This window comes from Calonectris borealis, chromosome 2 (assembly GCF_964195595.1).
Source record: "Calonectris borealis chromosome 2, bCalBor7.hap1.2, whole genome shotgun sequence".
In the NCBI taxonomy this organism is placed as follows: Eukaryota; Metazoa; Chordata; class Aves; order Procellariiformes; family Procellariidae; genus Calonectris; species Calonectris borealis.
Genome location: NC_134313.1, coordinates 120,607,255 through 120,624,008, shown reverse-complemented (window position 1 = coordinate 120,624,008; position 16,754 = coordinate 120,607,255). Strand labels below are relative to the sequence as shown.

General features: G+C 39.6%; 1 protein-coding gene across 2 annotated transcripts in view; it reads right to left on the bottom strand.

Annotated features, from left to right (window-relative positions):
* Nucleotides 1–16,754, bottom strand: part of GLB1 (galactosidase beta 1) — an 88,920-nt gene that overhangs the window by 15,920 nt on the left and 56,246 nt on the right. The window contains exons 3-11 of one of the 2 annotated variants that reach the window (XM_075143157.1): nt 12,782–12,932; nt 12,419–12,479; nt 11,501–11,595; nt 10,033–10,213; nt 8,731–8,789; nt 7,717–7,838; nt 7,583–7,623; nt 7,008–7,120; nt 4,090–4,164 (exon numbers count right to left, since the gene is read on the bottom strand). In XM_075143157.1, coding sequence (XP_074999258.1) covers nt 4,090–4,164; nt 7,008–7,120; nt 7,583–7,623; nt 7,717–7,838; nt 8,731–8,789; nt 10,033–10,213; nt 11,501–11,595; nt 12,419–12,479; nt 12,782–12,932 — 898 coding nt within the window. The remainder of the gene's footprint in view (nt 1–4,089; nt 4,165–7,007; nt 7,121–7,582; nt 7,624–7,716; nt 7,839–8,730; nt 8,790–10,032; nt 10,214–11,500; nt 11,596–12,418; nt 12,480–12,781; nt 12,933–16,754) is intronic. The other variant, XM_075143158.1, reaches the window with a different exon arrangement.

Sequence of the window (16,754 nt, the reverse complement as noted above, 5' to 3'; positions counted from 1 at the left end):
TCTGGGGGAGAGTGAGCGAGTGGCTGTGTGGGGCTTAGCTGCCTTCTGGGGTTAAACCACAACAAGCAGGTAGACATAGATCTAAATGGACTTTTGAAATTAGCTTATCTCAACCCTTTAGCTAGGAACAAGAAAGCAAAAGGAGGCCACAAATACACAAAGGGTAATGCCATCACTACCTGGAGGTTGGGTCACCTTCACTAGTCCATAGGTAAGCATGTTCGCCCTGGCAAGAAGGCTGTCAGTCAAACGATGGCTTGCAAAATTTTGATGAGAGTAGTTTGCTCTTACGTTTTCGGTTTAAGCATTGTACCTAAAATAACAATCAGCTTTCGTAGAGTAAAATTCCCCAAATGCTCAGGACTGTGTATGTGCTCCATTCCTTATCTTGTGCTCCTCCAAGGGAGCCAGTAATGTTAAAGCAATATGCAGGGCTTGGCAGGTTGCAGGAGAGATTGAACTGCCGGGTCTTGCACAACAGCCGTGAAGCAAGAGATGAGTATCTTTGCACAGACACTGAGAGAGTTGATTTATAGAACTAAACAACAATCCTATGAGCATTAATAGTCTTGGTCCCAGCTAAACAATGAAATTAGAAATGAACGTAAGTGGTATTAAGACGCACGTGGTCACTTGGATGAGCTACTAACTGGCAAGGAGTGCTGCTCTGTGCCTTGCTGAACTGAGTATTAGCAGCTTGTACGTGTGCCTGCTTGACTTTCTTTTAAGTTCCCGCTACCAAGGGTGCTTCTGTTCTGAATACAGGTCGACCACATATGATTCACTTATGGACTGGTAGAAGCTTGTTTCTTTGAAACTTCAATGGATTATTTTTCTTCAGCTTTTCACTCTTAAGTGGTGCATACAAAAAAAAAACAAAACAAGATCTGCTCTTGCTGCAAGTTCCTTTTGACTGCTACTTAGTGGACAATCGGTATCACAACAGCAACTTAACAGTAAATTTAAAAATTACAAATACTGTCAAGAATTTTTAAAAACTCAACCTGTAAAACAACAGATGAATACGAATAAAAAATAGCAATACTTTTTTAACCTCCAGAGCAAGGTCTTCAAAACCAAAGTGTAAGATCAAGCATGAAAAAAAAAGAAACAAAATAGCCCCAACAGGAATGATACCAACTACTGGCAGCATCCTGTTTGCTTAACCCCTGTCTACCCCCAACTCATATCAGTGTCGCCTGCTACTTGCTACTGCTTGAGCTCTCCACATCCCAAGAACTGAGTACAACTCCAGAACCTACGAGCCTGCAGGTTGCAGTGCCGGGGCAGGCATTTCCTTGTGACCAAGAACTCCTCAGGGCCTTCCAAGTGGTGACCAGAAACTACCACCTGCTCACAAACCTGCACAGCCACGCAGACGCGTTGCAGGCCCTAAGACTCATTAACTTCCCTCTGGAAAGGATGCTCCCCACATTCTGGATCTTAAACCCCTAAACCCTGTCATTTTGCTCACATTTCTTGAGCCCATCTGTTGCTGTTCTGCCTTTGCTTGCCCTCATTCCTCATCTTCAACACTTCTCTTTTGCATCTATGCAACAAGATTTTTTCCTCACCGCCTGCTTTCCTGTCTTCTGCTCTTCTGTAGCAATGTCAGTGCCCCCAGCATCTTTTAATAAATTACCTTTTTTCCCCACCCAAGAGAATTCTTTAAAATAATTCAATAGCTCAAAATGAACAACTGCCTGATTGGGGAACAGCAGGGGAGTTTTTCTTTTTTTTTTTTTTTTTTTTTTTCATTTTTTATTTCTTTTCCCTCCCCAACTAACCTGGGTTTCCCCAATTATTTTCATCTGGGGCAACCTATTTGCAAACATCCAAAACCCAGCAAATATGACAGGCAGCACTGCTAAGGACAGAGATCTCTTTTCCTCAAGTTTAGGTCCTGAGTAGCTGAGTACTCAGGTACTTAAGGACTGAATTGTCACAGAATATCTTGTGGGAAAAAAAAAACAGAGAACAACCTGCTCTGGTTACACGTACTTCTGTAAAGTAGACCGTATGACTCTTGAAAATACTCTGGAGTCTCCTTCCCCCCTTTCTTTCTGCAAAAGCGTCAAGGGAGTTGGTCTATTGCAGTAGATTCAATGCTCTGCATAGCAGGCTGGACCTCGACTGCACAGGGAAGCTTTGCATAGTACCTGTTTTAGCACTGTCACTGCAAATGATATAGCTGGGAAGTTTACTATTACCAAAGCTAAGTCTTATCATTTAGAATATTCCCTCTCTGATATTCACCCAAATACATTCAGGCACCTCCATACAACAAGGTGCACTGGACCTGGTCCCAGCAGGGGCTAGAATGCATGACGGAGTTGGGAGGATGGCTTTGGCTGGGATGGGACAAACCTTCTGTGAGTTGAGACTCATCCTGTGTTGCAGGGTAACCAAGCAGAGGAATAAACTGCTGCTGAAGTTAAGCAGAGGGTTCACAGAGCAAAAAGCAGCCTTCTTCCCAGAAAACAATTCTAGAGGCTTTCAGTGCAGATGGCAGTATATCTACAGGCAACCACAGGAACCTCACACCTGGCAGTTTAGACATGCCATCTGGATTCCTAAAACTGCTGGGTGGAGAGTAAAACGCCTCCTGTCAAAAAAGCAGGAAGTGTAGAAGGTGAGAAGGTGCAGGAACAGGGCTCCCAGTGTGATGGCCAGGTCAAAGCTGCGGTATTTGAGCAAGTTTACTCATCTGACGACTCCTTCGTAAGACAGGTGTCTGGGCCAGGCACCCTGCAGCATTCACTTCTTGAACACATGAAAGAGAAAGTTCATTGTTCTAGTGAAATTGGACAGTCCTATCCGAGAGCCATCATGAGAAGATGGGAGAGTCAAAATCTGATTGCTAGGCTCCCAAACGCTGGCAACCTATGATAGCAGTAGAAGTGCTGGGTGTACTGATAATGGTATATAATTAGTCACTACCAAATATAAGCCAGTTCAGTGAAACCTCATATGGCAACCCCTGCCCTAAAAGGTCTGAAGATACTCAAAGGTTGTTGAAAATGATATAGATCTGTTTCAACTTCACTGGTGAATCACTTTTATACAAAAAGTAGTTCTGCCCACCACTTGAGTGGGATGACTTGAAAATGCCTGCAAAGCCTTATCACTACCAAATTTTGCAATGCTTCAGCTGCAGTGCATAACAGATCAGATACATCACTGACTGGAAAGGTGGCTGCCAAATTAAAAGTACAAAGTATAAAATCAAAGCATTATGAATTGGTTTCCAGTACACCAACTGCAGTAATCCTCCACCAACTTGTCTGTGCCCAGCAGAATGAATATAGCCAACTTCATACCTGTTGTCTCTTCCATCCCCCCTTAAGGCATCTTCTACACTCACTGCAGGAACCTAGTTCTCAACCGTATTTCACAGAAAATTGTCACTGGTCCTAAAATGACGGTGCTATGGACAAACCCCAGCTACTCATGTGCTGACCAGTTATATCACTGTTGTCAGACAAGATATAGCAAGGCTGGGTTCTGCATGCTAGGTTCTGCACGCTTTTCCCTTGGCAGGAAACTAATTTAATTTCTCTCATCAGCTACAGATTTTCATAAATCTCTTATAAGAAACTTTTCAATAAATTTGAAAGTCTTATTGATAAATGTTCCACATTCAAAATTTAAACACCTAGAAGTATTTAAAGGATATGTATATCTTCTACTTCAGAGGCATCACCAGCTACAAAAACACTCTTTGCTCATAGCTCTCATGCTAGCATTCCCTCAGCTACATTACTCATACATGAGTTATCTTAGACAACTATGATTCTGTTGTGTTAATAATATTAATTTCAGTTCAGTAAAACTTCAGACACATACTGCATATTGTAAAAATTATCTTTTTATATCCAGAAAACATACATTTTCTTATTCTCTACCCTGGGCATGATTCGTAACTCCCAAGCTCTGCTCGCTCCTTCCTGAAAGTTCAGTTTCAAGGTTTTCCTCTTTATTTTGTATGATATCTAGAGACTGCTGTGACACCTTCATAAACATTTTTTGCAAAAAGCAAACATACAGCATTACGGAAATATAGACAGCATATTACAGATGTTAATTTACCTTCTGCAAGCGAACCTTCCCGTATGCAAATTTGGGTGTTGTCGGAGGGATAAGACCTTCTGGTAACTGCTTATACTAGAAAGGGAAGGAAGAAAAAAAAAACAAAAAACGTAAAACTTAAATACAAACATGCTTTAACTGAATTCTCACTTTCCACTTCACAACTTACAAAAGTAGAACTTTGTGCTAAAAGACTACAGCTGCACCTAGTCTAACATGGAGGTTTTTTTAAAAAAAAAACAAACAAACATCTGACTTGATCACATATAGTAAACAATTTTTAATAACTATTCAACTTGAGGTAACGAGCTGCCAAAGAATCACAATGCCCTTTGAGCCCTCCTGTGGTTAGAGCTTGCATTACTGTCTTCTACAACCCTCCTGCAGTCGTCTCCCCAGTCCATGGGAGCTTGACTTAACGTTTCCAAGTCTGTAGAGCAGTAATTCCACCTGATCCTTCCTTAGCAGCACTTCCGTATGGGAATTATTAGCCTCTTGTGCCTTCCCCTTCACTCTGACTGCTGGGCTATTTTTGTTTGCTTCTTGCCCTATTATCTCTAGGAAGAACCACCTGAGATCAGCAGTGAGAAGGGGTGAAGGATGTCCACTACTTTCTTGACACCTCTGAGGAGTGGCAAGTCTAGACAGTTGCTTTCTGCCCCATACCTTAGCCTCCTCCTTTCTGAGCCTACAACCTTCTTTTCTCCTTGCCATCGCCCCCTTCTCCCTTTCCTGCCATTACTTGTCTCCTGTAATGTCCACTTTTCCTATCTGTTCTTTCATTTACTGAACATGGCCCTGTCTGCACATTATAGAGAAAAAACTTCTGCAGATGAGATACCCACGTGATCATGCAATCTAAGCCTACATTTTAATACACAGGCACAAACGACCGCTCTTGTGAAGACTATCTTAATCTGCACATTTGGTGACTTCTGAGTGCTTACTTTGGCAGCTCCTAGTTGTTTTGGTTTTTTTTAAATAAATTTGGTGAGGGGCTGAAAGGGCATTTTTCTTAAGAGATTTTACTTTGATTTCAGCTTGAAAGTTTTAGCACAAGGCATGATTTGCTGGGCTTACACATGGTAAATCCAGCATAAAACTCATGCTCAAAAGCTCACCTCTGCACCAAGACAAGGTTGGTTTTTTTTGTTTAGCTGGTCTATTTTTTTTTTAAACACTTAGTTGGTCTATTTTTTTCTTTTCTTAAATGGACCACAGCTGTGTAATTTCCAATGCCCTCCTGTCAAATTTCAACTATGGACTGATGAAAGCCTGATTTATATTTCTGGTAACAAGTTCATTTCTTGCTCTCTGTATTTAAAAATAATCAAGATATTCTGGCTTAAAGAAAAGAAAGATTATATTCACCCAAGAGAAGAAGTCAAAAGTAGGAAATTTCAGCCCAAATAGTAAAAATTAGAGCATGCTGTCAGCAATTGAAAGAAGCTGTAGACCGAAACCCTTCTTATTTATTACATTTATTAACTGAAGGAAACACTAAAGGAAGATTATAACGTGTTCGCCTTGTGGCACAGCTAACGTGTTGAACGCAGTCATTAGTTACAGGCAACTTAATTTTCTTTCATCAGCCCCACCTCAAACTGCAACTGAGTAGATAGACTGTTACGAGTTTAGAACCCACAGCTGAGACAGGAAAACTTCACTGAGATCCTAGGGATATGGAAGGTAAGAGATAAACAAACCACACCAAAAAAAGCTGTACCATGACCCAACACACCTTAGGTTATACTGAACACTTCTGATCTTATCAAAGCTATCTCAGTGCACTAGAACACTACTTACGTTTCAGATAGGGATCTTGCCTTGAAGAAAACAACTCAAAAACAGGAAGTTTGGGAATTTCTCTGGTGAGAAAAGCTGTATCAAGACAGGAGGTTCCCCTTGAAAGGCTATCAAAATTATCCCATCAATGGAAAGCTTAGGGATAATGGAGAAATTGAAGAAAATGATCCACAGCAGGCCTTCCACAGGTACGGAGATAAAGGCGTGCTCAACCCTAGAGAAAGTGTAATACGCTTTTGGGAGATCTACTCCCATCAAAAAATGTCTTCTCATGAATAGGAATGTTGCTGGCATGCAACAGGACAGCGAATATAAGCCTGAGCCTTGGGATTCCCATGGAATCTGTTTTTAAGCCTCATCTGAACGGCCTCCAATGTAAGGCTATTCAAAATCCAGATACAGGTGCCATGTTTCACTTCAATCTCCAGTTTGTAGAGATACTGTGCGTTTTTACAGCAAAGGCAAAGCTGGTCCCACCCACTAGCTACAGTTTGTGGCATCACAAAAACAAGATGTGTTCATTTGGATAAGCACACTCCTTCTCAGAGAGGCCCAAAACCACAACGTGAAGCTTGGGATACAGACAGCCAGAGCACTAGGCTGCAGTGCGTATCACGCTGACATTAAGCAATCAGCCTGAGCCGACTGAATGGCTGATGGATGCTGCAAGGGTAAAGCTTCTGTTCACTCCTCCTCCATCTCTACGCCCAGCCAAACCCTTTCTGCCTCCTTCTGCTCCCCTTGTGCCAACACTGGCTCTCATCTGACTGAGCCAGCTGATTAGCTTACTGACCTTGAGTCGAAAGAAAACAAACGCAGCAAAAAAGCAGAGCTGAATCATTTCTGTGTCAGACCTGCACCTGTATCCCCAACTCCGAAAGGAAGGAGGGAGCCATCGGGACAGAAAGGATAGCCAGAGAGGTGCAAGATCTTTCCCCTTTTGTAACAACAAGCAGTTCAGTTGGCCTAATTGCCTTGCTCTACTTCACTTCCCTTACTTGCAGAAAATAGTAAATTCAGAAGTAACTTATACCAACACAAGAGTGAGAGAGTTTGCAGTACACCAGGGATGTTTCAAAGAACCATTCTAAACATGTCCGAGGGACACTCACCATACCAATGACTTCCCTCAAGGCAAAATATTTTTCTGTCAGATCCCCCGCTTCACTCAGTGGAGCATCATAGTCGTAACTAGTGGGTTGTGGCATATAGGGCATATTAGCACCTAAGGGAGGAAAGGGAGGGGGGAAATAGAAGCAGTGAAAGAGTTGGTTTTTTTCCAAAGGTATCAACTTTCAGAATCCTTTCCAATCACAGCCAGACTCTGCTACATTTTTAGATTCAATGTAGGCCTTGGTATTTGGCATAGAGAAACTATTCCTGATGGAGGACAACATCCTTCTGAGCTCACACTGCTCTGTTATACAGTCTTCAGAAATATTCTGAAGAGAAACAAATTTATCCATGTTTCAGCTGTTTCAAAGGACTGAGCGAAGCAGAAGTACCTCTGCAAAGATAAATACCATGTGGGTTTGGTACAACATGCTGGCAATAAACAGAGAACAGCTAGTGCAGTCATCTTTTGCTATGTGAAAGCAGGCATAGCTTGTTCTTTCACAGAATACCTTACTACCTAATTCATAAACAGCTTCCCTATATCATTAGTATCATTTAAATAATTTCTTACCATTCCAATAGGCAAAGTTAGTCCCACCTATAAACATGTACCTAAAGGAAAAAAAGCCATCCACTTAAAACAGGTTTTGCTGAATTGGGAAAAAAAATCCCCCCAAAATTAACCTCTACTGAACACACACTTACAAGTTAACATTAGCACCACGTGCCAGGATTTCATTAAGTGTTTTAGCTATAGTTTGTGCAGGCACAACAGAATGACGGTGCCCCCAGTGATCCAACCATCCAGTGTAAAACTCAGAATTAACCTGAAAGGAGGCAAAAGAGGAAGGGAAAACACGAAGAGGGAACAAGAACAGAATTCAATGTGATTCAAGGTTACTAACTGTAAAAGGGAAGGAAAAAAGGCACCTTGACTCATTCGAGCCATTTTTAAACTACTATAAATACAGCAAAGTATACACGAAGTCAGTCCTTTTCAGCAGATTACTGGTTGAAGAAATTAAAGGATTGTTTCAATAATTTTATAGGGACACTTTGAAAATAATTGCTTAAGTACCAAAGAACACGGATTTCCTTGGAACCGGTCAACATGAACGTGTTTCAGATGCTTGGCATTCAAATGAACGATGGAATCAATACAATCTCTGCAGAATAGCATACATAGATTAGATGTAATGAAAAAAAAAAATTTTCAAATACTCAAATTGTGTTCTAAACAATTTCATAGCACAGAGATAATCTTGTACCCTCAACGGGCTTTCTTTGTCAAAATGGCTTGCAGTGATCTCACATCCCATTATAGCTTGTGTAAAACCTCTAGGGTAGCTGAAAACAGGAAGCAACTTCTAACCTGCCCTTTTAATTTTGCTTTTAAATTCCACCCACACACGTACCTCACCAACTCATCTAATCGTACTTACTGTTTCCACTGCTTTGTAAACATTTGTCTTAGCAAGGAAAAAAAACTGAAACAGAATCAGTATCTTTTGAGACTAAAATAGTATTTACAGAACAGCAGTTAATGTGGATTTGACAAACGCACACAGAAGCTCCTCTATTCAGTTTTTGTGACTGACTTGAAAATTACGTCGTCGTAAACCTGTCCCTAAAAACTGTCCAACACACTGTTGTCAATCCTCTCTTATTAACCACTGCAAGATTAGGAATGATACAAGAAATTTAAGTGAAAAGACATACCAAAGGGCCCATAGGTTCACTGCCCCTTTGAGCCAAGAATGCTGCTGTGACATTGCCACCTATAAGCAGATAGAAATAAAATTGAATTGTTACATCCATGACTTTCAGTCCTTCATTCTACTGAAATAGGTGTTCTATCTCCCTTCCGACATCTAGCAAAAATCCAGACAAGATAGTTACTTCAGAAAACACAGAAATCAATACCTTTGATTCCAGTGTTTAAGTTGCAGAACTTATTTAAAATATGTATGCATGCAAGTCTTTGCTTTTGAGATACAGCTTAAGAAAACCCGGCTTTTCTCAGGATTGACATCCTGGCACCAAGAAGTCAGAGATGTGTCAGAATTGCTACTTGGTCATTGGAAAGTATAGGCCCGGGGTTGTGGTACCAAGACTGTGGGGAAGAACAGAAGCCAGGCAATCTCTAAAGAGGAGTTTCACTTCTGATCAATCCTAGTGGCTCAAACCATAAGGACTGGAAGTAACTACTTCCATGAGTAGCTCCCCATCTCACAAATGATACACATGAAGGAGTTCACAATTTCAATCTACTTGTAGGAAAACAGATTCCACATCTTTGACTGTAGAGAAAATAATGTACAAAAGAGGCCACATATAAAAAAATACGGAAAGATCTATCTTGGAGTTTGTTTCTTGTGCCTTAAGCCTATTTTGCCAAGTCTGCGCAGTATATGAACATTTACATCATTAACTCTCCTCTTCTATCAAAAGGGCACTTTCTGAACACACTATGGTTGCTTAGCCATTCTTCAGGCCTGTATCACAGCAAATTGTGCCAGTGTGCACATTTCTAGTTATGATCTTCAGCAGTAATTTTTTTTCCAGTAACCACTGGCTTAAAAAGAAATTAACTATGAGGGCTGGATTCTGGGACAGACAGAGGACACAAGAAAACCCCAGCACCAAAAAAATATATTTAAAAAAAAAAAAATCAATGGAATCAATGCCAACTATTGCTGCTAATTTTTAGGAGACATGCACTATGAGCAGTGTAAATTGTTTATTCATGATTTCATGATGTGAGGAAGTGATTATGACTCTCTAACTGGGTACTTGTGGGTGATTCCTGTACGTTTAAGAGTACATCAAATATACATAAATGCCAGGGAGTTGGACTCGACAATCCTTATGGGTCCCTTCCAACTTCAGATATTTTATGATTCTATGATTCTATTACCCCATTTAAACAAAGCCATCAGGTTTGTCAAGCAGTTAAGTCAGTTTGTTCTGCCACAAAAACACACACAACAGAATTTTTGGTAACAAACTGCGGTCTCCAACCTGGGGCAAAGTCCACTGTTGCGTAAAGACCCTGAAGAGCTCCACATCTCAAGTGAAACTGGCTTGCACCATCAGTTGTGAACAGCACCACCTCATCCCCAAGATGCTGGCGAAAGAGCTTCAGAAGGGAACGCAGATAGTCATAGTCGCAAGCGAAGTAGCTTCCATACTCGTTCTCTACCTGCACAGTAAAAGCAAGTCAGTAAAGCAGTAGCCAGTTTCAGTCTGCATCTGATACCAAAAAAATCCAACCATCCTCTTCCTTTGATGGCAATGCTGAAAATGTGATTTTAACTCCAGACCTGAGGAGTAAGAGAAGACAACACATCTAGGCACTCATTCCTCTCACCTGTATCTTACAATGAAGCAATCATTGTGTAGAGATAAGTAATTTTCCTACAAAATCACCCTCCACATACAAATCTCTACCCTAGCTACTTAGCAACAGTGATCAAAACGCAGTCTCTATTAAAAATGGAGAACTATGACCCACCTCCCAAGCAGAACAACAAAACCATAGAACAGGTTGTGACATATCAAAACTGCAGCAAAATTGGACTTCCAGAACAAAAACACTTACAAAGGGCTCAGATGAACAGCAAAGCCCTGCAATGGATTCAACGGACTGAGAGGAGAAGGACAACCCTGCCACTACTGAGAAGAGCACATCTTGCCCTTTTCCCAAGGGGATGGACTTTCAAGCTCCAGATCCAATGCCACACACACCTGAAAGTTATTTCTGAAAATCCTATTATAAGCATCTTATTTCTGCCAAGGAAAAATTTTGCCCAGTGCTTTTGCTCAATAGACATAATACATTGTTCAAGAACAACGACCTTGGGCATATTATAAGAAGGGTCTCCTATCCCATCCTGTGCCAACCAGGGATTTTAAAAACAAAAAAATTAAAACAAAACTTTTGTGTTATGGTCAAATACTAAGAATACAGAACAATCACCACTGCACATCTAGAAGTTTAAGAGAGAAGCTACTCACCATGAACACACAACATTGCGTCCTGAAACATCTACAGCTTAAATCAGGTGCTAAGAACTAAAAAGCCTAAATTTTGAGGCCATTTTTGTCACAAGTTTTAGGCTTACTCCATACTGCTTTTGCTTCTATCTGCAGGTATCCTTATTCCCCTTTTTCCTGTCAGAGGTTTCAGGTAATGTATTGTGGCTGCATGTGAGAACTGGCATGAAACTCAGATCTAAAAAGCTCCACAAGCTTCCTCTATTGCTTTCTATAGTTGTGGGAAACAACTTTAAAAGAGCAGATGAGTGCTCTCTGAATTCTGGAAACAGTGCATTCGGTTCTTTTGGATAAGGGATTTCATCAGAATCTTTCAGCTACCTGAAACTGTTAAGGAATATCTGTGACATTACCACCCAACACCCATGGAGTATCTGCAAGAGCAATATAAGCATCCATGCTGCTTGGGTTCATTTGATTTTCAGGAAGTTACCTGCACCATGATGATTGGACCTCCATTTTGATAGAGGTGAGGCCTCATCTTTGGCAAAAGGACACCCATCCATTTCTCTACTGCTGCCAGGTAATCTGTGATACACAAAGTATAAATGTTTCACAACTTCTCTGTTTTTTTTCTAGTTTTTGTTTTAAATTATATATGGGTAGTTTTTACCTAGTGTTCTAAATATGTAAAGTATAACAGAACAGCATTTAATGGACTGATGTGCTCTTATACTTGTTCACAAATGTCAGCTGCCAATACAGTTTACTAAAAAATAAAACATTTAAATACTGATGAACTTTGAAAATCACCAGAGAGACTTCAATATGTCTCACACAGGTTGACATTTCAACAGGAAAACAAATTTGAATGTTGCTATGTGTACTATTGTTTTTAAATAGATAATTTATCCCACAATGAGCAGAACTGGAGTCAGATATGATATATATCTTCATCCCCTAATACGCACTCCAATAACCACCTTAACCTCCTGTCTCATCTCATCCCTCCATGTCTGGTCCACGATCAGGCAGCACATAAGAATGCTCTAACTAGTTCTGGAACTACATGCACACTGACCAGCCAGGAAGGACCCCCACAATGAGTGGCCAGTTGGCTGTTGCAAAACTGAAAAATTCAAAGCTGAGAGCTACCCTTCTTTTCCTCAATGGTGACAATGATTTCTCTTTTGGCACCAATTTTCATGAAACCTGTTAATACCTTGGAAACTTTCTACCCTACTTTGTTCGTTCTATATACTTCTTGAATGCACACTTCTAATTAAAAGTACTGAATATTTTACACACAAGATAATTCATATTTCAGCTTAAGTTATCTAGTAATGGCTTCCAACAGCAAGTTGCCTTGCTGCTGAAGTGTATTTTTGCAAGTCCTTTTTGATGCCTTTACCTGAATCAGAAGACCTGAGAACAACAGATTTCTTTTCCAACAGCCATGCAGGAAGACCTCCCTGGGAAAGGAAAGGGAATCACTTCAGTGACTATTTTTAGAAAGTGTAAGAAGAATTTAGCCTTTTATCAAAACACATACTGAGACCTGAAGGTTGATTTTCTACAAGTAAGAAATAATTCCCAATGAAAAAACAAATACAAAGTAAGCTTGCGTTGTAAGAAGTTACGTAGGATGCATGGACTTTAATACACTAAACCAAGAGGCTTGTCCAAGCATACAAGTATGTTTGTCTACTTTAAGATTAAAATACTTGCATTAGATTTACCCTAGAAATGAGATAACTGTTACAAAAGGCTGTACCATGTCCCATTCTGCACAGATGTAAGGTCCAGCTCTCAGGATAACCAGCAAACCAGCGTCATTAGCAAGCTGCAGGAAATACTCTAGATCTTTGTCACCAGAAAAGTCATACACGCCCAGCTGGGGTTCGTGGTAGTTCCACGGCACATACCTATGAAGAGAGAAGATCACCGTCCATTAGGAAACTGAAACTAAACCAGAACTCCGAATAACAACTGTTTGCACTACACGCCCCCGCTGAACTGGTCTTCAGATCAGTAAAATTCAAGAATAACTCTAGGGCCTTTCTTCTGTGAGGTACTTCATATGGCAGAATATGTTAGAATTAATACTGAAAAAAGGCTTAGTACTTTGCAGTATGTCTGCAGGAGTCCATATCAATGCAAGAACAGATTTTGGTAGTGCCATTTTGAAACCATGATGTCTGTTCCAAAATTTAAGTAGTCAACAGTTTTGATGTCAGCAAGTCAGCTGCCAGTTGTATAGTGGTGGGAGGTTTGTGAAGAGATGAACACTGTAAACCATTCACAAAGGAGGTGGTCAGGAACAAGCTTGCCCAAAACAGCGCATGACCCTTTGCGAATGGATCACCCAGCTTGCACAGGAAACACCAACTAGGCTGACAGGTCCGTGCTGCTGCCACTACAAAGAACTTAAAAATGTTTAAACCTCAAATGATATTGCATCTAGGTCCTGAAAGTTTTCATTGAGCAGGAGCAACGCAGGTTCTAGAAAACCAGCATGGGAAGCACGGTCAAGTTAGAGGATGCTAAGGTGCCCAGGAGCCTGGACAAAGTAAAACTTCATTTCAACCAGGTAATAAAGCTGCCAAACAAGCAGATAACCATTTGAGAGAACACCTCTCTGCTACTTCCAGGACTTAGGAAACTACAACCTCACCACAGAACATCTCACAGAAGATAAAAAAATACACTTGGTTGCAAGACAACAAAGAAACATGTTATCTACCAACTATTATGAGTAGCGTTGTAGCTTACGGCCCATGCCTGACAATCATGAGAGTTTTGGCTTGGGATAGTACTAAGTGGCAGTCGTAGCATAGACAGACATTAAAATTAGGGATGAGTACAGCCTGAGCAGGGATTCAAGAGAATGGGAAAAATCACATTCTCCATGCATTTACTTTTTTGCACATAGGTTTGTAATCTCTCTAAGAGAACTGTTGCCACTGTTCCAGAGAGAACAAATTTGAGAAACCAAAACCAAGGTTAGTCAAGCAAAGATCCTCTCAGGCAACACTTTTGTTACGGTCTGGGTTTGTTTATATGTTCCAGAGTTAATTTTGTAAGAACTACGTAAGAGGGAAAGAGAGCGCAGAAAACACTGTTTCAATAAGCAAGAAAAACAGGAACCCTCCTATGAGTACAGTAGTAAAATGGCCACACTTATACATACATGCACATGAACATCAAATACAAAAACTATAATCTTTCAACAACATTAGTTAATATTGTAGCCTCACAAATGCCAAAATCTTAAGCCTCTCTTTGAAAGGATAATGCTTAAAATTTGTATGCCAGGATGGAGTCAAAGCAACACACTCAGGCATCAAAATGCAGATTTTCCCCTCTACGTAGTATATTTTATTTCTTTGTCAGCTTTCTCTAATTGTTTCTGAAGCACACGATTAACTCACTTGTAGAACAAACTAAATGTGCATTTAATTCATCTATGAACCATGTGAAAATACATTCAACGTTACTTTAGTTTTGTGCACTTTGTCTAGATTTCAAGCAGAGGAGCAAGCTGATTGCTGACATTTAAGATCAAAGTAGATAAAGTAGTGCTTGCTTTCCGTGTTCCATATACCATTATCCAGGTTCTCACTGCAGAATAATTTTAGTTGCTCTAAGCCGTAATAGCTATGTTATTTTTAAAACTATTGCTTAGAAATACAGAATTCTTTTAAGTTATATATATGTGACTATGGATTTGTCAAGGACAGATAACTCCATTTGTTCACAGGAAAACTTGCCTAAAGGATTAGAGAAAAGGAAAAAAGGTGATGTCTCTTGACTTAGCAAGGTTTTTGGTACTTTGTTGTACAACATCTCTATAAGCAAACAAGAAAAAAAAAGAGGCTGGTTGGTATAACGTTAACATAGAATAAAAAGTAACCACAAAAGAACAACCCACGATTTCCTGGGAAAGCAATGGGATCTATTGAGGAGTATCGCAAGTCTCTGTGGTAGGTCTAACTATACTCAAAGCTTTTAATGACATCTGGGTGATGTAATGCACAGCATGCTTTGCAAATGGGGAGCAGTTGCAAATCCATCCGTGAACATGATCAGGATTCTAAATGCTCTTAACTAATAAGCAACGTGGTTGGATATAAATAAGGAATTAAGAGTTACCATTTTTTAATTCTCTTTTGCATAGGAAAAGGCAAAAAAAACACAAAATGAGAAAGACGACATATGGAAGTGGTATTAATAGGAAAAGGGTCTGTAGGTACCACTGACAAGTACCATCTGACTATGAATCACCAACACGACCCTGCGGTAAGAGACAAAGCTCTTTCTGGGAGGAATGAACAGGCATGTTGATGTAGCAACTTATTCACTGAAAAATGCTTCTAGCAGAAAGCTGCACCTGTTTAAGCTAAATAAAGATGACTAGATATTAACTTCATAACAATTTCTCACTGTCTAAAATACTACTACAGAAAGACAGCAACTGCTTATACTCCTTTCTCTTTCGGCTACCGAACAAGTTATAAATAACTGGTAAGTAAATTACAGGTTAATATGAGAAAAGCATTCTAGCTGTAATTTAACTACACCTTGTAACCTGTTAGTTACAAAAATATACTCACTGGAGATTTTTATGAACTTGTTCTAGAAACAAGTCTGAAAGTCTAAATATGCTTAATAGTGTCTGAGGTGAGGACAAAAGGGTTTCTCCAGCTCCCTTACACTCAAGATGGAAGAAGATAAATTAAAACTGTTTCTGGAAGAATTTTTCTATGTCCCATGCTTCCCCACAAGGCCGGGGAAAAAAGCAGATTTTAGCGGAGAAGAAGGGAAGAAAGTGAAGAAAAAAAATTTATGTGAAATGCTTTCTTACAGAATGAATCATGATATAAGTGTGTTGTAAACACTGGTCTAAAAATTGTTAACAATACGCTTTAATCCCCCAGTATATTTTCTACAGCTAGCAACATCCTCAAATTAAATCATTTTACTTTGAAATTGTTATTATTAACAAGTATAATTCCTATATACCATTGTACAAATTTATAGTCAGTTGTTAATGCTGTACTGCTTTAGCTACAGAATAACAAATTTACAAAGGAATGCCACATTCATTTTTCAAACTTGAAACACGGTATTTCTTCTGTATTTGAGTAACAGCATTTACTCTCCATTTACATACAATTTCTAAGCTTTATCCTATAACCTTCCTTTTCTTTAAAAGCCATGGTTTTCCTCTCCTATTTCAGAGAGATGTCAACAGGCAAAAAAAACCCACTTTTACTGCCTTAATGTACAGGACAATTCTCTCTGTAAAACCAGGTTTGTTTTTTTTTTTAATAGTGTAAAATGAAATAGCTTGTACTAATTTCATAAATAAAAGAGCAGCATTTTATACATGCTAGTTAAATTACACATTTTTGACTCTTTAGAAAAAGTAAATTATGCTCATTTTTTAATTAATAGATATTCTAAACAGCAGCTCTTTCTTAAAGGGAGTTTCTACAGATTTACAGTTTTCTGCTCATTAGTCAACAAACACAGTAAAAAAATAAAATGCTCAACTTTCTTTAACTTTCTATGATCCCATAAGGTAACTGCCAATTCTTCCAGGAAGCTTCTCCACTGATCTGTAAATCCTGTAAATATTTAGCCCCACCTAGTGGTTAATTGTTTATCTCCTCCATGCCAAAAAACCCAACACAAACTACTAATTTTCAGTCCTTTCCAGATGTCTTTGATAGCATTCATTTCTG